This window comes from Exophiala spinifera, assembly GCF_000836115.1.
Source record: "Exophiala spinifera strain CBS 89968 unplaced genomic scaffold supercont1.3, whole genome shotgun sequence".
Lineage (NCBI taxonomy): Eukaryota > Fungi > Ascomycota > Eurotiomycetes > Chaetothyriales > Herpotrichiellaceae > Exophiala > Exophiala spinifera.
The window spans coordinates 2,244,415-2,262,907 of NW_015622515.1; the positions used below are offsets into that span (position 1 = coordinate 2,244,415).

The 18,493-nt window shown below is 51.8% G+C and overlaps 4 protein-coding genes across 4 annotated transcripts; 2 read left to right on the top strand and 2 right to left on the bottom strand.

Annotated features, from left to right (window-relative positions):
* Positions 1–248: 248 nt before the first annotated feature.
* On the top strand, positions 249–8,312 carry PV08_04559 (uncharacterized protein; the record flags this gene model as incomplete). Its single annotated transcript, XM_016378904.1, has 1 exon — positions 249–8,312. One exon carries the CDS (start codon positions 249–251, stop codon positions 8,310–8,312), a length of 8,064 nt encoding a protein of 2,687 aa, XP_016237581.1.
* A 751-nt stretch (positions 8,313–9,063) lies between these two features.
* On the bottom strand, positions 9,064–11,859 carry PV08_04560 (uncharacterized protein; the record flags this gene model as incomplete). The annotated part of the gene is made up of 2 exons (XM_016378905.1): positions 9,064–9,172; positions 9,239–11,859. The coding sequence occupies 2 exons, from the start codon at positions 11,857–11,859 to the stop codon at positions 9,064–9,066; spliced, it is 2,730 nt and encodes a 909-aa protein (XP_016237582.1).
* Positions 11,860–12,399: 540 nt separating this feature from the next.
* On the bottom strand, positions 12,400–14,453 carry PV08_04561 (uncharacterized protein; the record flags this gene model as incomplete). The annotated part of the gene is made up of 2 exons (XM_016378906.1): positions 12,400–13,844; positions 13,913–14,453. 2 exons carry the CDS (start codon positions 14,451–14,453, stop codon positions 12,400–12,402), a joined length of 1,986 nt encoding a protein of 661 aa, XP_016237583.1.
* Positions 14,454–15,616: 1,163 nt separating this feature from the next.
* PV08_04562 (uncharacterized protein) lies at positions 15,617–16,867 on the top strand (the record flags this gene model as incomplete). Its single annotated transcript, XM_016378907.1, has 2 exons — positions 15,617–16,219; positions 16,286–16,867. The coding sequence occupies 2 exons, from the start codon at positions 15,617–15,619 to the stop codon at positions 16,865–16,867; spliced, it is 1,185 nt and encodes a 394-aa protein (XP_016237584.1).
* Between the last annotated feature and the right edge of the window lie 1,626 nt (positions 16,868–18,493).

An 18,493-nucleotide genomic window follows, 5' to 3' on the forward strand; every position in this document is an offset into this window, starting at 1 on the left:
ACCGTAGAACGAATTATGTGAGGACGACGTCGAGAATGAGGAGTGAACGCAGACACCTCAAGTGACTCATGAGATAGACGGATTTAAGAGCGGCACAGTCACGGGTGATCCCTAGATACCTTGGCACCCCGCTGTCTCCAACTCCATCATCCAGAATTTTGGTCGTCCAACAAACAATTGAGAGGACCTCACAAGCTACGTCCCGGCAGCGGCGTCCGATTGACACACACAGTCTCACTACATGGATTATGGGGGACACCTCGCATTCCAACTCCCCAGAGGCTTTGGGAGCCCAGATCGCCGCTCTCAAGAGCAGCTCTACCAATCTACGCACCGAAGTTTTGCGGAAACTACTGCATGAGATACAAGGCTGGGGGACGCCGACTATAGACGCCACAGTTGACAGGACTCTGGATGACGAGACAGCATTTACCCACGCCTCAAAGATACTCCCTATCCTGCTTGCGACTTACCCGCGTTACGTTGACCGGAAATCCCGTCGCGCAGTTCAGTCATGCCTCCGAGCCTATCTTCATATCCCTTCTTCGGCCGACACCACATACCCTGTCGTCACTAGCTTCTTGCTGCAAGGGAGCCAGAAGGCTGCGATCGCCCCCACGAGTGCTTTTGTACTACTAGAATGGGGATGCATTGCCCAGCAAGAAATCTTAAACAACAAGAAAGCATTCGACTTATTCTTCGCGAAGATATGCGTGGCTTCCGCCCGACTTGTCGACAAATGCGAAGATCGAGACGTTCGGGGTGGAGTACAGCATTCTGCTGTGACAATAGCCAGAAGAGGACTACGGGACGTGCTAAAGAATGAGAAATTTGGGGGGGCAGCCCTCGACATCGCTCTCAAACATGTCGTTGGTGCAACTGATGCGAGTGCTAGCTACGCACCGTACGTGGGAATCATTGCAGGTGTAAGTTCCCGCATTCCCGAACGGCATGCGCAGCTCCAGGCCTCGAGCAAGCAGATACTGGACTTTTACGTCAAATGTATCATTGGATCCAAAACCCCTGTGCCCGCGCATGAAGCTTTGGGAATTGCAGACTTCTTCATGGATTATGCCACCGAGAAAGACATGAGTGAGACAGTGGTGCCTGCCATTGAGAAGGGTATACTTCGCTCCCCCGAAGCCATTCTCCAGGGCCCAATCGAAGCGCTTGCGTCGTATCTCCCAAAGAAGATAGATATCTCAGGTCTTCTTGCATCGAAGCTCGTCAAACCTCTTATTTCCGCCATGACTTCCACAAATGCAACTATTCGTGAAGGTGCTGGAAGGGCATTGTTGGCTCTGGTCAGAAGGGGTGGGAGTCCTGATGCCTACCACAAGACCGCAATGGAACTGTCAGCAGCTCTGAAGTCTTCGAAGGCTGCAAATTTCGAAATGCGCGGAATAATTTCTGAAGTCCTGGAAATCGTGCCTCCAGAGCAGAAAACTTCACCTGTTATTGCTCAGGCTCTCACCGTTGCTGCGGCAAAAGAAGCGAACGAAGGCGCACTGAGGAAAGAGCTCACAGCGATTGCTCCCCATCTGCAAGCTATCTTGACATTATCGACGATCGATAAGGCTCTCTCAGAACCCATTCTGAAAGGCTGCGCTGAGAAACGCCTCAACTTTCGCAAATCTTGGATCTTGTTCATCGCCAATGTGCTCAAGGGATTGGAACATGCTCCCGTGGATGACAGGTCGCAGGAGTTCGTTCACTCAGCGTTGAAGGTGCTGAAAAATGTTCATGATGAAATTGCTCCTAACCCAATGCCTGCAGTCCAGAATGGCTATGTTGCCGCAGCATTTGGCCTTCCTGCGCTGCTAGACGCGCCACTTTTGCGCACGGATGTTTACCGGTCGAAATCCTACGATGATCTGAGACAACATCTACTTGATTTTGAGCCGAAGATTTCGCTGTTGCTGAATCCCAAGGTCTACATGAAACTTTCCTCCGTCGACGAAAGTCGCTGGGCGTTGGCTGCTCTTGTTACCGCAGCTCCAGAGCTGGAGAACGCCTCGGAGGAAGCAAAGACTGCATGGGCTAGGGCGATCCTACACCTCTTGCTCACACCCGACGTTGACAACAACGTACGCAAAGAGACCGGAGCTGCGCTATCAAGAGTGTACCTCAACAAACCCGCTTCAGTGGGGCAAAGCATCGTGTTGGGTATTTGGGACATCCTCAAGTCCCGTTCATCGGACTTAATCGCCAAATATGAAGAGGGTGTGCCCTTGAGTGATAATCGTATACTTCAAGCCATCAAATGCATATCTCCGGCCAAAGCCAAGACCCCAGAGCAAAATGTACCGCTCGAAATCTTGGAGCAGCAATCAATATCCACAACTGTCCTCCTTCGCCCGGAGTTGATTGCGAAGGCAGACTGGATTGCAACATGTCTCGGTATTGGCGTTGATCCTGGCAAGTTGGTTGAGCAACATCAGGATGCTTTCTTTGCAGAACTTCTTTCACACTTCATGAGCACCCAATTTGCACCTCTAAATGTTTTCGAACTTGCTGCTTGCAATACTGCAGCTACACTAGCATTTGTCGCTCCAGAAACATTTACCCCTGCATTGATCGAACAGTTCCGGCAAGATCTCTCCACCGACGATCTTGAGAACACAGGCCCTACGGAAGCGCTGATTGCCAGATCTCCAGAAGGAACTTTGGTTGTAGACGTTCTCGGACAGCAATCGAATGCCGCTTTGGAAAATAAGAACCAGAAGGATTACGATGTTCTGAAGTGGGAAGAGGAAATACGCCAACAGTTAGCCAAGAAGAAAGGCGCTCCTCAGAAGAAACTGACTCCAGATCAGCAAGCCAAAGTCGATGCTCAGCTTTCGTATGAAAAGGCTGTCCGGACCAAGCTGAGGTCGGTCTCTCATAGAATCAGAAGAGGTGCAAAATTCATTGAAGGCCTGGCTCGGGGTCCACCCACTGATGCACGGCTTTGGATGGCCCCAGCCATTACCACCTTGACGCGTGCGCTCGAAGCTGGTGCGCCTCTCATCGTGGATGATGAACTTGTCACTGCCTATCTGGCCTGCTCTACCAAAGTCTCGGATCGGCTAGGATCACTGCGTCAATTCATTGGCGTAGCCACGCTGAGATCTCTTCGAAGTAGCAATGTTCCGGAGCACCTTTGCGTAGAGCCTCTCGCAGAGTTAGGTACTAGGGTCTTATACAGACTGAGGTTTGCAGCAGAGCAACGACCTTTTGATACGGCAAGCACCGCATATGCTCTGCCACTTATTTTCCAAGTCCTGGATAATGGTCGAGTTGGCGATGTAACTGGAGAGGATGCTGATGCACAAGTTCTTCTTGCCTTGGAATTCTTATCATTCCAGATGGGTTCTGGGGCAGATGAGCAGCTTCCCAGAGCCGATATTCTGCGCCATCTAATCAAAGCAATGCAGACATATACCCAGCATTACCGAATCATCAAAGACTGTCTACTCGATTTTTGTCGATCCATTTCGGAAAATCTTACTGCAGAGGAAAGAGACATCCTTCTATCATCAGTAACATTACCTCAATCTTCTGTCCGTGCTGCCGTTCTGCAAGCAATACAGTCAGAGATTGATCTTTCCGAGATCGAATTTTCGGCCCACATATGGATCTCGTGTCAGGATGAAGAAGATGAAAATGCAGAAACAGCTCTGGCTATCTGGCAGGAGCACGATTTTACAGTCACTGAGGTCATGATCGATCAAATACCTCCGTTCTTATTCTCTACCGCGCGATCAACCAGACTTGCCGCATCGAAAGCGCTGGCACAAGCACTTCTTCAAGCGCCATCCAAGATAGAACCCATACTCAATAGTCTGGAGGAATCCTATCGTGTTGAAGCGCAACCCTTGGTGCCAAAACGTGACAAGTTTGGAATAGTCCAGCGAGGAGATCTAGTCGATCAGTGGGAAAGACGCAGCGGAATTGCTCTCGCCTTCAAGGAGTTCAGTAGTGTTCTGAACAAAAGCGCTCTTGTCCCTTTCATGCAATTTCTGGTATCTGAAGGTGCACTAGCTGACCGCCACCCTATTGTGCGCTCGGAGATGGTCGATGCTGGGACGGCCCTAGTTGCGGCACGAGGTAAAGAGTGCTTGGAGCCTCTCATGCACATCTTCGAGGAGGGTTTGGAAGGCCCTGATAAAGCAACGCAAGAAGCTGACTGGGTTAACGAAGCTGTTATCGTTCTTTATGGCTCGCTGGCACAACATCTTCCCGATGGGGACAAACGAACTCAAAATGTCATACAAAAGCTGCTGGAGACACTCAGCACTCCATCGGAGTCTGTCCAGTACGCTGTTGCAAATTGCTTGCCACCTCTAGTCCGACCAAGTACTGTCGACGTTGCTCCTTACATAGCTACCTTGCTCGATACCCTCTTGAATTCGAAGAAGTATGCAGCACGCAGAGGCGCCGCATATGGTTTGGCTGGCGTCATAAAGGGCAAAGGTGTGGTAGCTTTGCGACAGCATAGAGTAATGTCTGCCCTCCGGAGTGCATCGGAGAACAAGAAAAGCCCAGATCAACGCCAAGGTGCAATGATGGCTTACGAGCTTATGTCACTGCTCCTAGGACGCACTTTCGAGCCTTACGTGATCGAAGTACTTCCTCAAATGCTGACATGCTTCGGCGATCCTGCAGCCTCTGTGCGTGAAGCCACTCTAGACACAGCAAAAACCTGCTTTGCCAGTTTGAGCTCTTTTGGAGTCAGGCGCGTGCTGCCTCAACTGTTGGACGGTTTGGACGAGACGCAATGGCGAAGCAAAAAGGGAGCATGCGACCTGCTTGGCGCGATGGCATACCTGGATCCTCAGCAATTGGCCACAAGCTTGCCAGAGATCATTCCGCCACTGACAGCTGTACTGACAGACAGCCACAAAGAAGTACGCGCTGCTGCCAACAGTAGTTTGAAGAGATTTGGCGAGGTCATCACTAACCCTGAAGTCAAGAGCCTTGTTGATGTACTGCTCAAAGCCCTTAGTGATCCCACAAAGTATACAGAAGAGGCGCTGGATGGTCTTATCAAGGTCAACTTCATTCACTACATTGACTCGCCGTCACTGGCTCTTGTTGTAAGGATTCTTGAACGAGGGTTGAACGATCGCTCCGCCACGAAACGGAAAGCAGCGCAAATCATTGGCAGTCTTGCTCATCTTACGGAGAAACGAGACATTGTCACACACCTCCCAGTTCTCGTAACGGGCCTACGCCTCGCTTCTGTTGACCCTGTTCCAGCAACCAGAGCGACGGGTGCCAAGGCTTTGGGAAGTCTGGTTGAGAAGCTGGGTGAAGACGCTTTCCCTGATCTCATACCTAGTCTCATGTCCTCACTACGCACTGATACTGGCGCAAGTGATCGTCTTGGATCTGCCCAAGCTCTCAGTGAAGTTCTGGCCGGACTTGGGACAGCTCGCCTGGAAGAGACGCTTCCAACAATCTTGCAGAACGTCGCCAGCCCACGAGCGACGGTCAGGGAAGGCTTCATGACGCTCTTCATATTCTTACCGGCATGCTTCGGCAACAGCTTTGCCAACTATCTGGCACAAATTATACCATCCATCCTGGCTGGTTTGGCTGACGACGTGGAGGCCATTCGGGAGACATCACTTCGAGCAGGAAGATTGCTCGTCAAAAATTTCGCAAGCAAATCGATCGATCTGCTGCTACCGGAGCTACAGCGTGGTTTGGCTGACGACAGTTACCGCATCCGTCTCAGTTCAGTCGAATTGGTTGGCGATCTTCTGTTCAATCTCACTGGCATTACAGGTCAGACAGACGCCGAGGAAGAGGACGAGAAGGCGACGCAAGCAGGTCAATCTCTTCTCGAGGTTTTGGGAGAGGAAAGACGAAACAGAGTGCTTTCTTCCTTATATATTTGCCGGTGCGATACTTCAGGCCAAGTTCGAGCTGCTGCTATTGCTGTTTGGAAGGCACTCGTTGCTACGCCGAGAACCCTGCGCGAGTTGGTGCCGACTCTCACTCAAATTATCATTGCCCGCCTGGCTTCCTCGAACATGGAGCACAAAGTTATCGCCGCCAACGCTCTTGGAGAGGTCATTCGCAAAGCCGGTGAAGGCGTCCTCGGGTCATTGTTACCATCACTGGAAGACGGTCTTCAGAGTTCAACCGATGCTGACAAGCGACAAGGCATTTGCATTGCCCTCCGTGAAATTGTCAACGCTGCTTCACCAGAGTCCCTCGAAGATCATGAGAAGAAGTTGATCTCTATAGTTCGACTAGCATTAACGGACTCGGACCCAGAAGTGCGTGAGGCTGCTGCAGAGTCATTTGATTCTTTGCAACAAACATTCGGCAAACGAGCCGTTGACCAGGTTCTACCGCATCTGCTCAACCTCCTTCGCAGCGAGGGAGAAGCCGAACATGCTCTGTCTGCCTTGCTCACGTTGCTTACTGAAGCAACAAGAGCCAACGTTATTCTACCGAACCTGATTCCAACACTCTTGACCAACCCTATCACCGCTTTCAATGCACGAGCACTTGCCTCGTTAGCCAAAGTTGGCGGTGGCAGCATGACTCGTAGATTACCCGCCATCCTCAACAATTTAGCAGACAACATAGTCTCGTGCAAGGATGAAGAGGTCTTGGAGGAATTGAACGAGGCATTCGATGCTGTCTTGTCTTCGGTGGATGAGTATGATGGTCTCAACACTGCAATGAGCGTCATGTTAGCAATGATCAAGCACGACGACCATCGCAAACGAGCAGTGGCTGCTACCCATCTGGCTTCGTTCTTCGCAAGCGCCACTGTCGACTACTCTCGATACAATCAAGACCTCATACGCGTTCTCGTCATTTCTTTTGGAGATAGAGACCAAGCTGTTGTCAAGGCTGCTTGGTCCGCTCTCAGTCAATTACAGTCCCACCTTCGCAAAGAAGAGATGGAGACACTGGTTGGCTCAACACGGCAGGTCCTGCAACAGGCCGGTACTGCTGGCTCTGTCCTCCCCGGCTTCGCCCTTCCAAAGGGTATCCTGCCTGTTCTACAAATATTCCTGCAAGGGTTGATGAATGGTACCACCGAACAGCGAGTCCAGTCCGCAATGGGTATTTCCGACATCATTGACCGCAGCGGACCAGACTCACTGAAGCCATTCGTGACCCAGATCACAGGTCCGCTTATCCGTGTGGTCGGTGAACGTTCAATGGACGTCAAATGTGCTATTCTTTCCACCTTGAACCAGCTACTCGAAAAGATACCAACATTCCTACGACCCTTCCTCCCTCAATTGCAAAGAACATTCACAAAGTCCATTGCTGATCCGACAAGCGATGTCCTCCGCACGCGGGCCACAAAAGCTCTCAGCACGCTCATCACATTAACACCTCGAGTTGACCCGTTGATCGCCGAACTGGTCACGGGCGCCAAAACTCCCGAGGCTGGTGTACGCAACGCCATGCTCAAAGCTCTGCAGGAAGTCGTCAGTAAAGTTGGATCGAACATGAGTGACGGATCGCGCGAATCTATTCTCGGTCTGATGGACACGCAAATCGAAGGTCACGACGACAACATGATGGTCACCAATGCGCGACTCCTGGGAGCCATGATCAAGGTCCTTCCTGCCGAGAAAGCTGGGTCGTTGATCAAAACGCGTGTCCTGGTCCAACCGTCGACCAACGCTTCGATCCTCGCTCTCAACGCCGTCTTACTCGAGAGCTCGAGTACGATTCTGTCGGCGTACGCTGAAGAGACGAGAGCCGTTCTCCTTTCCGGCCTCTCCGGCAGAAGCACTTTCGTGCAGCAGAACTCTGTGCTCGCACTAGGCAAGTACCTCCTGTCCGAGTCGACCATCGCCGACGAAGAAGCGTGCCAGCCCCTTATCGAAGCGCTCGCGTCCGTGGTCGCACCAGGAGCGGACATCGACTCACGCCGCCTCGCCCTGGTCGTGGAACGGACGGTCGCAAGACACCATCCTGACGAGATGCGCGCCTTCCTGGGCGTCCTCGTCCCGTCCGTGTTCGCGAGCGTGCGCGATCCCGTCATCCCGGTCAAGCTCGCGGCCGAAGCGGCATTCCTGGAGCTTTTCGGCGTCGTCGACGAGGAATCCGCCGTCTGGGAGAAGTACATGGCCGGTCCGGGCAAGGCCTTGTCCCCCGGACAGGCGCGGCCCATGGGCGACTACTTCAAGCGTGTCGCGCTCAGACTGGGTGCCCAGGCCAGGGAACGACGTGAGGCCGAAGGCGGGGCCGGTGGTCTCGGCCTGAGTTCCGACGAACAAGAGGACGAGCGAGAAGTGTGGAGTGTCGGACGCGTGGATCTGGGCGAGGGAGGCGCTGACGACGAATAAATAAATAAATAATAGAGGGTGTTGAACAACCGCAGCAACAGCCACCCACAGGGGGATGTAGATACCGTGGATGGATGGGTTTAGGTAGACGTTAGAAATTACCGAGAACCAAAACAAAAGTGAAAGAAAGAGAAAAAAAAGGCCCCTACTCTTGACAAGCGCGAGGACGACGATTCATGACAGGGCATAGCGAAGGTTCCTTTTGAGAACACAAGATCAAAAAAAAAGTTGCGATTCTTTCCATACCATCCCGTCCCTCCACCACGTTTTTCTTTGTAGGTGGGATTCCAGTATCTCCTACTCAAACAGTACCTACGCCGCTGCGATGCATTTTTTTTTCTCGCATAGCTATGTATATGCTCGCTCGCTCATGTGGCAAAGCATGACAGACAGAACGACATTGTACACGAGGCGGAAACGACGTGTGGAAATTAGGTATATATACACGGAAGATGTCCCCCTCCCCCTCCTCTTTACACCTCAAGAAACAACGACATCCGGAGTTGCGCATTGGGGACCATCTTGTTCACGGGCCAGGCGACCCAAGAAATCAGGCGAGGAGCTCGAAACATCGGGACGATAGAGCTGTCTATCTGTCTGTCTTGTAAGACGAGTGATGTCGTCAGGCCGGTTTTCCCAGGTGTCTCCCTCAAGGCTACCGAGGTGGTGTAGAGCAAGCCGCGATACCCTGTCGACGGCGGACGTGCTCACGACTCGAGGGCGCCAAGCATGTAGAGTGGGCGGAAAGTGCTCAGAACATGTGGGAGTCGGGTCGATCAATGCGCTTGAACGCAGGTGCAGGAGTTCCAGGCAAAGGCTCGTCTGCAGCCGGGCCTTCTTGTTCGGTTGGTGGCGGCGGTCTGTACGTAGCAAGTCAGCACGAGCGAGGCCAAAGCTTTGAGGTAGTCATCAATCAGGATACTTACGGTGCGCTCTTCCCCCCTCTGTTGTCAAAGTACTTGTGGAAATCACCCTGGTCCTCGAACGGTCTGGGCCCAAGAATTCTGACCAGGTCGTCCCTCACAAGCACCTCCTTTTTCAACAGTTCTTCCGCGACCGCCTGGAGTTGTTCTTTCTTCTCTAACAGAAGATCCTTGCACTGTTTGTATGCATCGTCGACGATCCTGCGGACTTCCAGGTCGATTTGCCGCGCGGTCTCCTCCGAGAAAGGCTTGTGTAGTCTCTGTTCGTCGTCCTTGTAGTGAAGGTATCCAATCTTTGAGGACATGCCCCACTCAGTCACCATCGCCGTGGCCATCCGCGTAACCTTGTTGAAGTCGTCAGAGGCTCCGCTCGTCACGGTATCGAACCAGATTTCTTCACTGACTCGACCGCCGAGTGTCATGGCCATACGATCCATGAGTTGCTTGACGCTCATCAAATACACATCGTTACCACCTGCAGGGAGGTATTGGGCGTAACCGAGAGCACCTTGGCCACGTGGGATGATCGAAACCTTGAGTAGAGGATCAGCATACTTGAAGAACCAGCCGCAAATAGCGTGGCCAGCCTCATGGTAAGCGACTGTTTTCTTCTCTTCGGGTGAGAGGACCAAAGATTTCTTCTCGAGACCACCGATGACACGCTCGATAGCTTGTTCGAAATGGTCCATCTCCACCGATGGGGCATTTGCACGAGCAGCAATCAATGCAGCCTCGTTGACACAGTTGGCAATGTCGGCACCCGAGAAACCAGGTGTCAAAGCTGACAGTCGACCGGTCAGATACTCCAAGTCGACTTTAGTCACGATCTTTTTGAGATGGACTTGGAAGATCTGCTTTCGGCCGTCCATGGTTGGTCGATCGATGGCGATATGTCTATCAAAACGACCTGGACGCATCAAAGCCTTGTCCAGGACGTCGGGTCTGTTCGTGCCGGCCAAGACCACCACTTGTTCTGAAGTATTGAAGCCATCCATTTCTGTCAAAATCTGGTTGAGGGTGGATTCTCGCTCGTCGTTGCCACCACCAAAATTCGATTTCGCCCTTGATTTTCCAATCGCATCGATTTCGTCGATGAAGATAATACAAGGGGCATTCTTTCTGGCGTTCGAGAAAAGATCTCGTACACGAGAGGGACCTACACCGACGAACATTTCCACGAACTCGGAACCGGAAACTGAATAGAAAGGTACACCGGACTCGCCTGCCGTTGCCTTGGCAAGTAAAGTCTTACCGGTACCCGGAGGACCGGATAGGATAGCACCTCGGGGGATCTTAGCACCCAGTTTTTGATACCTTGAAGGGTCTTTCAAGAACGACACAAATTCCATGATTTCGAGCTTGGCCTCATCCATGCCAGCAACATCGGCGAATTTTGTTTTAACGTCGGTTTCATGATTGAAGCGCTTAGCCCGAGATTTGCCAATGCCGAAGATGCCACTATTTCCCCCAGCTCCGGACGCTGCTCTTCTTGATAGCCAAAAGAGGGCGCCAATAAAGAGGATGGTAGGACCAAAGGAGAAGAGAGCAGCACTCAGAGGCACCTCGTCAGAATAGGCTACGGGGATTCTCTCGGAACTAGGAATGCCGAGCTCTTGATGCGCCTCATCCAATTTTCTCTCGAAAGCCTCGACAGACCCAATGTTGAAGTAGTAGTAGAAGTTGGGCCTAGCTGCGGGAGAATCGGGGTATATGTTCGCCACGGCCGAGCGATGAAGCTCAACTCTGACGCGATTGCGATTGATGACTGTCAGTTTGTCCACGAGACCCTTGTCGAAGAACGTCGTGCGGAACTCCTGCCATGTAATGTCCCTTGAATTCTCTCCGGGGAACAGGCTGCGATAGGTATAATAGCTCAGAAAAGCGGCCATGATAGCAGTACCGGCGTCGAGCCTGAGCTCGAATTTTGTTCCTTTTGGATCCTTTTGTTGTCCATCATTTTGCTTGCGTTTCTGCTTGCCATCCTGGTTCTTGTTGGATTGCTCGAAAAGAGGCGTCTCCTCAGACGACTCTGACTTATCAGAACGTGCATTCACACCATACTTTTCTCGAACCTCCTCGGGAGTCATCCGGGACATTTTTGTGAAGACCGACACCAACCGAACTACTGTTGCCAGAGATATGTGATGTTTTGGATCTTTTCTACGAGCCTCGAGGACTTCTTGGATCTCCTTGGGTACTCCGCCCTTCTTCATGAGCTCGACAGCTTCGTCGATGGCGGCAGCCTGGGATTTCGGCAGGCCCATTTTCATCATGTTTGCGAGATCTTGGATCTGCTTGGTTTCCTCCTCACTGAGATGCACAAAATCTTGTTTTGACGCCTCTTGCGACTCCGCGCCTCCATTTTGTGATTTGGTCGATTCTGTTCCCTTTTCTGAAGAGCCGGAAGAATTCTTGTCGCTTTTGTCCTTCTTCTCCGGATCCTTTTCCGGCGGCTTTGGATCTCCCGGATTGATAGTGGCATATGACCTAGAGAGGGGTTGTCGTATGCTACTCTGTAGGCGTATTCGGGAGAATTGACTCGTCCGGCGTTGTGCGCAGAGAGCGCACTCAAAGGCAGCTTGGGAGGACCGCAATAACTGCGGCCTCAGTAACCTGGTCGCCATACCGACGGAAGGAGTCTAGAGGGGAGCTGTCGCAGAACAGAGTCAAAATCTGTTCGCGGAGGAGAGAGGGGAGGGAGGACACGAGAGAGGTCGTAAGCCAGGGAGGATTGCAGCTCAAGGTGGTGGCTAGAGAAGTAGTTGACGCGGGCAGTATTTGCCTGCGGTGCGGAATTAATCAATTCTCAAATGGCCGATGTCATGACTTGAGGTACTTCCTCCTTAATGCTCCACCGTAGAATGTGCACATCGAGGTGCTGCAACGGACAAATGCAAGGAGCACCTCTACGACCCGGTTACCACACACTACTTGCAAGCAAAATCCGAATCACGTATCTGACGCCGGCTGGAGTCGTTTGGCTCCCCTCAAGGTACCTGGTATTCTTCCCACTGCTCGTGGGGCTTGGCGATGGCGACGCTGCATCAGTGGACACCTTGTTACGTTGATTATGCTCATATTAGCTGCCTCATCCATGTTTTGTCAATTAAACAGCCTTCATCCTTGCCTTTCGAACCGAAAGCCTCTGCCCCTTCCCGGCTCGATCACAAACGGCGGCGTCCATACAGTTCATGACGATGCTTCCATTCCTCTTCAGGCTTCGGTTTGAGGATATCCTTACTTGCTGGCCGAAACCTGGGATCTCGGGCAATGCGGCTGGGAGCATTGTAGAATCCGTCAGTTTCTTCCTCAAAGAAGCTTGAGTTCGATGCAACGCCTGTAACGAGTCGAGATCTCTCCACTGCATACTCCGGCGCAGGTTTGTATGCCCACACAGATCTCTCATCGGCGCCATGCGAGCTCAGAAGCTCCGGACTACTGTAGGACGTCAGGTTTGCCCAGATATTGCCCACCGCACATATTGCGGCGCATTCAATCTCTGCGCTAGCAACTAGATCATTATAGACCTTGTCACCGGCTGACAAGTTGGATAAACGGTTGTTGCGATGTTCCCTGGCAATCTGGTTAACTAAAGCTCGGGCGGCTTGATTGTCTTGGCTGTCCGCCTCCAACCACTTGCGGATCGACTCTTGCCTATCGGTAGGGATACGCAGCGGTCCAGTCTTGGGAGGCACTGGATTGTCCGTGTTGGCAATAGATCGCATGACTTTGGTCATCTTGGCGCGCTCGTTCTTGCCAATGGCTTTAAGCTCGAACCATTCTTCCATTCCAACATCGAATTCCTGTTGAAGAATTTCGTCCTCTGGACTAAGGATATTTTCAAGCTCAAAGTCTCTGAGGATTCTGCCCTGACCTGCAAATGCTTCGAAGCCGGGTGGGGGTTCAACCGCTAATTGTGGATTCGAGATTTGTGATTCTCCGTTGCCGAAACCATAAGGGTCTTGCTCGGAGGCCATTGTGCTACCAGCGGCAGATGACGGGCTTGCCCCTTCGCTCTCTCTCAGGCGTTGCAAGTCTGGATTCCGTAGCACTGTCTTTCCGGTCCTCGCTAACGCTTGTTGCTCTGCCACAAAGCTTTGCATCTTAGTGTTGCGGTCATATGGTTCATTGACAGGTGTTGTCACTGGCCGTCGCTGGTCATCTTGAAGGTTCTCAGACATCATCTCACTATTTGATGTGAGCTGCTCAACGACAGCACCATCAGAGTCAGAATATGTGAAGTGGTGGCGGATTATCGACGGAGGTACAGGGAGTACGCTCGCAACAAAACCATCGGATTCTGCATGTGATACGATGAGACGATCTGCGTCGTCTGGTGCAAAAGGACCGGTATACCGAGTTTGATTCCACAATGCAGGTACGTTGGTGTATTGAGTAGCTGAATGAGAATATAGGATCGAGCTGCAGACCATGCTCGAATTTTCCGATGATGGGTGAGGTAGTGGCGCGGGGAGACTAGTGGACAAGTCTGCGTGTTCCCTAGCCAAAGATTCGAATTTGTGCTCTTGTTTCGTAGGGCTGATATCCGAAGGGATCATCACCAATGGGTTACGTTGAATTGGGATTGCTGTGTGCATAGAGTTCTGACCTGTCAGAGACATATTCTGTTAGTACACTGGCGACAGAGATGTACAGAGTCCGGGGGATCACTCATACCTGTCATTCCGAGCATATTATTCGGGGAGGATTGAACAGTGACCGTATCTCGCTGAGATCGCCCTAATATAGGGTGCTGCTGAAGACGCGGGGGGGTCGGATTAAGAATCGCGGACGATCTATCACATGCTACCATCATAGCCCTAGGCGCTGCTGGAATGGCAAAGTTTGGCAGATTGGTCCGAAGAGCCTGGTGGTCTCGAGGACCTAATGGGGTTCCTTGCGTTTGCAGAATAGGACCGCTGAAATCGGCGTTGTCTGTCTGTCGCAGTGGAGTGGTAGGTATGACACGAGTTTCCTCCAAATCAGCATCGATCGAATCATCCTCAAGTGTATCCTCAGGTGTGTCCTCCAAAACCAAGGGGATCCAAGCCTTGTTGCCCTTGTTACGGTTGAGTTGTGGGTTTTTGGTGAAGGCACTGAGTGAGACCGGAGCCGGCGTTGGGGGCAATTTCTGTTCTTCGGCTTCACGAGAGGCTTGCCTTGCGTTCGCAGCCTTGAACGCATGGTACTCAGCCGCTCTAGCCCTAGCACCCAGCATGGTGGAGAGGTTCGTGAGTAGAAGGTGACTATGAGTACGTGTTTCAGTTTCAGATCTTGATCTCGGACAGAAGATATGCTTTCTTACCGTGATCAAGAAAGTCTGTCTACCATGTCCTCCAGCCTTTCGGAGCTCCCACTCTTTCACCGGCCCGCGTAAAGTCACACTGTTGCCCACAGGTCGTTCGATGGTTGCCAGCTTGACCGGGATAGGTTAGCCATGGAAGGGAGGCGGTTCAAAGAAGGAGATTTACATACCAGATGGTTTTAAAATGGTAGACACGGTACGCTGGGATCTGTCAATGGTCACTTGTGATGGCAGAGTTTCTCGAATATTGTCCATGGGTGAATTTCAGCAGCTGGAGATTCAGTCAAAATGAAGGTGAGGTGAAAACATAGTCGCCGAGCACTGCAAATCCGCCACAGTATGCTCACCGCCTTGGTCGTGTACTTCCTTTGGCACTCAGCTCATGGCAACAAAAGCTGGAAGAAGACTTGTCAGAGAAGAAGGTTCGTTGTGGAAAATACAATAAGTCTGTGAAAGGAAGGTGCAAGAAGCAGGCATTCACTGCATGACAAGACAAGGGGATACCAGGGCCTAGACTACCTCTTTTTCTTCGTTGAATACAGAACAATAAGCTGTCACCAAGATGCACCACGCTTCGTATGTCTGCATGTTCGCTTTGTGTGGACTTTTGTACTGAAAGGCTTCTTTGACGAAGTTATTAGGGCCACGCTGTGTCGTAAGTACATCAACAACAATACAAATCCAGAGCATGTTATCACGGGTCTCATCACTTAATGTCCTTACTCTCTCGAAACATTGCTCTCAGTTGAACTTAGTTTGCAGTTCCCATTCTAAAGCTTTGGCTACGCTGGTTAGAAGGTTAGAACGAGTGCTTGAGGAGTACTGTAGAAAAGATACTAAGAATGCCTCCAGCGGGAATTTTATGGGGTCGTACAAATTCCAAGATCAACAGCCGGATGAAAATCTCCGACTTGGATCCCTCGCTGCGACCACGATAATCCGTCTCAGAACATTTGTTAATCAACCATTTCATCGAGAATGACCGTGTGAACAGCCTGGATGATTCCGGGTTACACGTTTGAGGGACGAAAAGCCTCTCATCACTTCTTCGCTGTTTCAGGCTGCTCACGGCCGCTATGAAAGTCGGTCACGGCGGGTATCGAGGGTCAGAAGTACCTCTGCCAGTTGAGGTTCTCAATCTCATCCTCTCGTATACGTCAACGTTACAAGATGACGAAACGCAATATACGCTGTGGGCATGCTGTCTGGTGTCTAGGTCCTGGTACGCCGCCTCAATCAGCCACCTCTACGCTCACCCACTTCTTGGGAACCGCAATTTCGACAAATTCGCTCGCACAATATGCCCGCCTGTGAGTGCGCATAAACCTAAGATAGGTTTAGAGAACTTTATAACGCGACTGGATATGTCTGGCCTCGCGTACGAAAGCTCGAAGAGTCTCACGGCCCGACTTCTGCGCAGGACACGGAACTCATTGGAAAGCTTCGCGGCGCCGGCAGTCACCTTTTCAATCGCATGTCTTGCGCCGTTAAGCAAATGCGCGCATCTAAAACTGTTGGATCTCTCTTGTGACTCATATGAAATGACCCTGCCGCAGCTTCTCGACTCAATTGGCCATCTCTCCCATTTGGTCACTCTCAAACTGCCCCGGAATGCACTTCGTGGTCGCTGCAGCCTCAGCTCCAAGTCCCACTGGCCAGTGCACCTCCGAAACTTGCAGGTAAGGTAGAACCTATGAAGCCAGATGTGGGATGAATGAGTGTGTTGATGATATGAATGAGTCTAGGTAAGCGACTTCCTTTACGACGACCTCGAGTCTTGGGCCACTCTCTTCGAAAGTTGGCCCAGCAGCATTCGAAGTTTCAAGATTGCCGAATGCAAAGGCTACGGGTCACTGCACTGCTTGGAGCCAAGTTTCCTTGCCGTGGATTCCATTACGTCTTTCGAGATAGGGATCTCGTGGCACGAGGACGCATTTCCTTTCCATCGCCTCCTCAAGACATTTCCAAATATTGTCAGACTCACTCTACCGGCCTATCAGGCAGAACAACTAGCAAAGTCCACCGGTGTTGATGAGTTCATGAGCGACCTCCAAAGTGGTGCATATCTTCAAGATGCGGACCATGAGAGTTCTGTAGAGGTCCTGATCTTGACGGGACAACAACCACCTGCAACCGTCCCTCCGGCCTTGAGTGCCGAAATTCTCGGAAGATATGTCCACAAATTCCCTCGACTGAGACGACTAGAGATCCCGGAGCCATATGCTCGTCCGGGTGGAGCGACAAGGGAGTATGAACTACTAAACGATGAGCTGGAGAGAAGGGGAAATGCAGAAAATAGAGCAACATCTGGATTGTATCTGTGCTGAGTCTCGAAATGACCAGGTCGGGCCTATATCATTGGGTCTGTTGCGTGTAAAAGACCCCGGCTGCGGCCCCCACGCCATCAGAGGCCTTGGAGAATGTTGCAGACAGGCGCCTGGTGAGGGTTTCGAGTTGAGCTCTTGCGGTGCCTGTTGAATTTCCCAAAATAACCATGTAATCGTCTGGCTTCGAGCAAGACAAGGATCAGATCTCGATTCTGATCGTGGTAGGAAACATCGTGCACCGCAATGGCTCTGCCTGGAGCGTCTCGATTCAGCCTCCCAGCGATCTGTCTAATTGCCCTCGGTACAATATCACAGCTGCCGAATATACAGCCCCAAGCCTCGCTGTGTGACAGATTTGTAAATGATTTGGAATATGCATGCCTAGACTGTCTCGCCATGAGTCTCCTTGTGCGACGACGGGAAGAGTCATAAGGCGAGTGATCTGAGACATTCCGCCATCACGAATCGGAAGCGCACGTCGGAGCGTCCTTGCAGGTATAGGGGGCTCTCCACGCCATCAAGGGTCTGATGAGGAGAGGTCGTCTCGTGGGGAGCTGCATGGCACGGAATGTAGAGTGTCAACGGCATCGAATGGCAGGCGGACGGCTTTTCGAACAGTCGGCTGTTGAAAAGAGAAATTGCTGATTCGTTGCTCATTTGCCCGTGGGGACGCCACCTGTTTACTTAGAGCAGGACTGATCTCCCGGAAAGACTCGTCGGGGAAATAATTCCTTGGGTGAAGAGCTGGCAGCAGTGGCGAAGAGGTCCGTAATCGTACACGTTGCACGAGCAGTGCTCAGAAGCCCCTAATATTGTCAAGTATAGGCGGAGATCGCAGCCACTACGAGGGGTGTTTGAGGTGGTCGCAGCCTGAGAACAGGCCTAATAGTGAGCCCCGGCAAGAGTGGAGGGCGCAGGATTCTTACCTAACCTTGTACTCACCGAGGCGATAGGCCAATAGCCTCCAGGAAGCGATTCCATTCCCCTCCCCTGGCGGCAACCTGGCCCATGATCCCGCACTGATCGAGAAACTAACAAAGAATGATATAACCAGGCGGCGGATGGATGAGTACATGGTCTATCCGCATATCCAGTATCCAGCAGACATTGTGAACTCGACCACCTCACGTGGACGAGCCATGCTGTGTCTTGAGTCTGCAACTGTCGGCTAGATAGGTCAACGACCAGATTGCTGCTGATGCGACGCGAGGAGGAACAACCTTTTGCCTCGCTACGGATCTCGCGTATCTCTGGCCCCAGAATTTCGAACGGTCAACTGATAAGGACCTGGAGCCAAACAGGAACAGGGTCTGCTCGTTTTTCTGGCTTACGATTCAGGCCCATTGACTGGCTGGGTATTGATCTGCTGGACATTCCCGCCGACTGCCAACTTCATCCTTGCCGTCGTTACTGGCCTGGTCGCTCCGAGTCGCCAGCCTTCAGCGCCCGCACCCGCAATCCGCACCGTCTACTGCACTGCAGCTGCGGCCACACGCACACTATCTGCCATCCTCGTTCTTCCTATCTCCATTTCACACCTCCGCTGTTCTTTTTCTTCCTTCAGTTAATCACGTCGTTGTTGACTTTTATCAGGGTTGTTGAAGGACCCTGTATCTCTGTATCTCG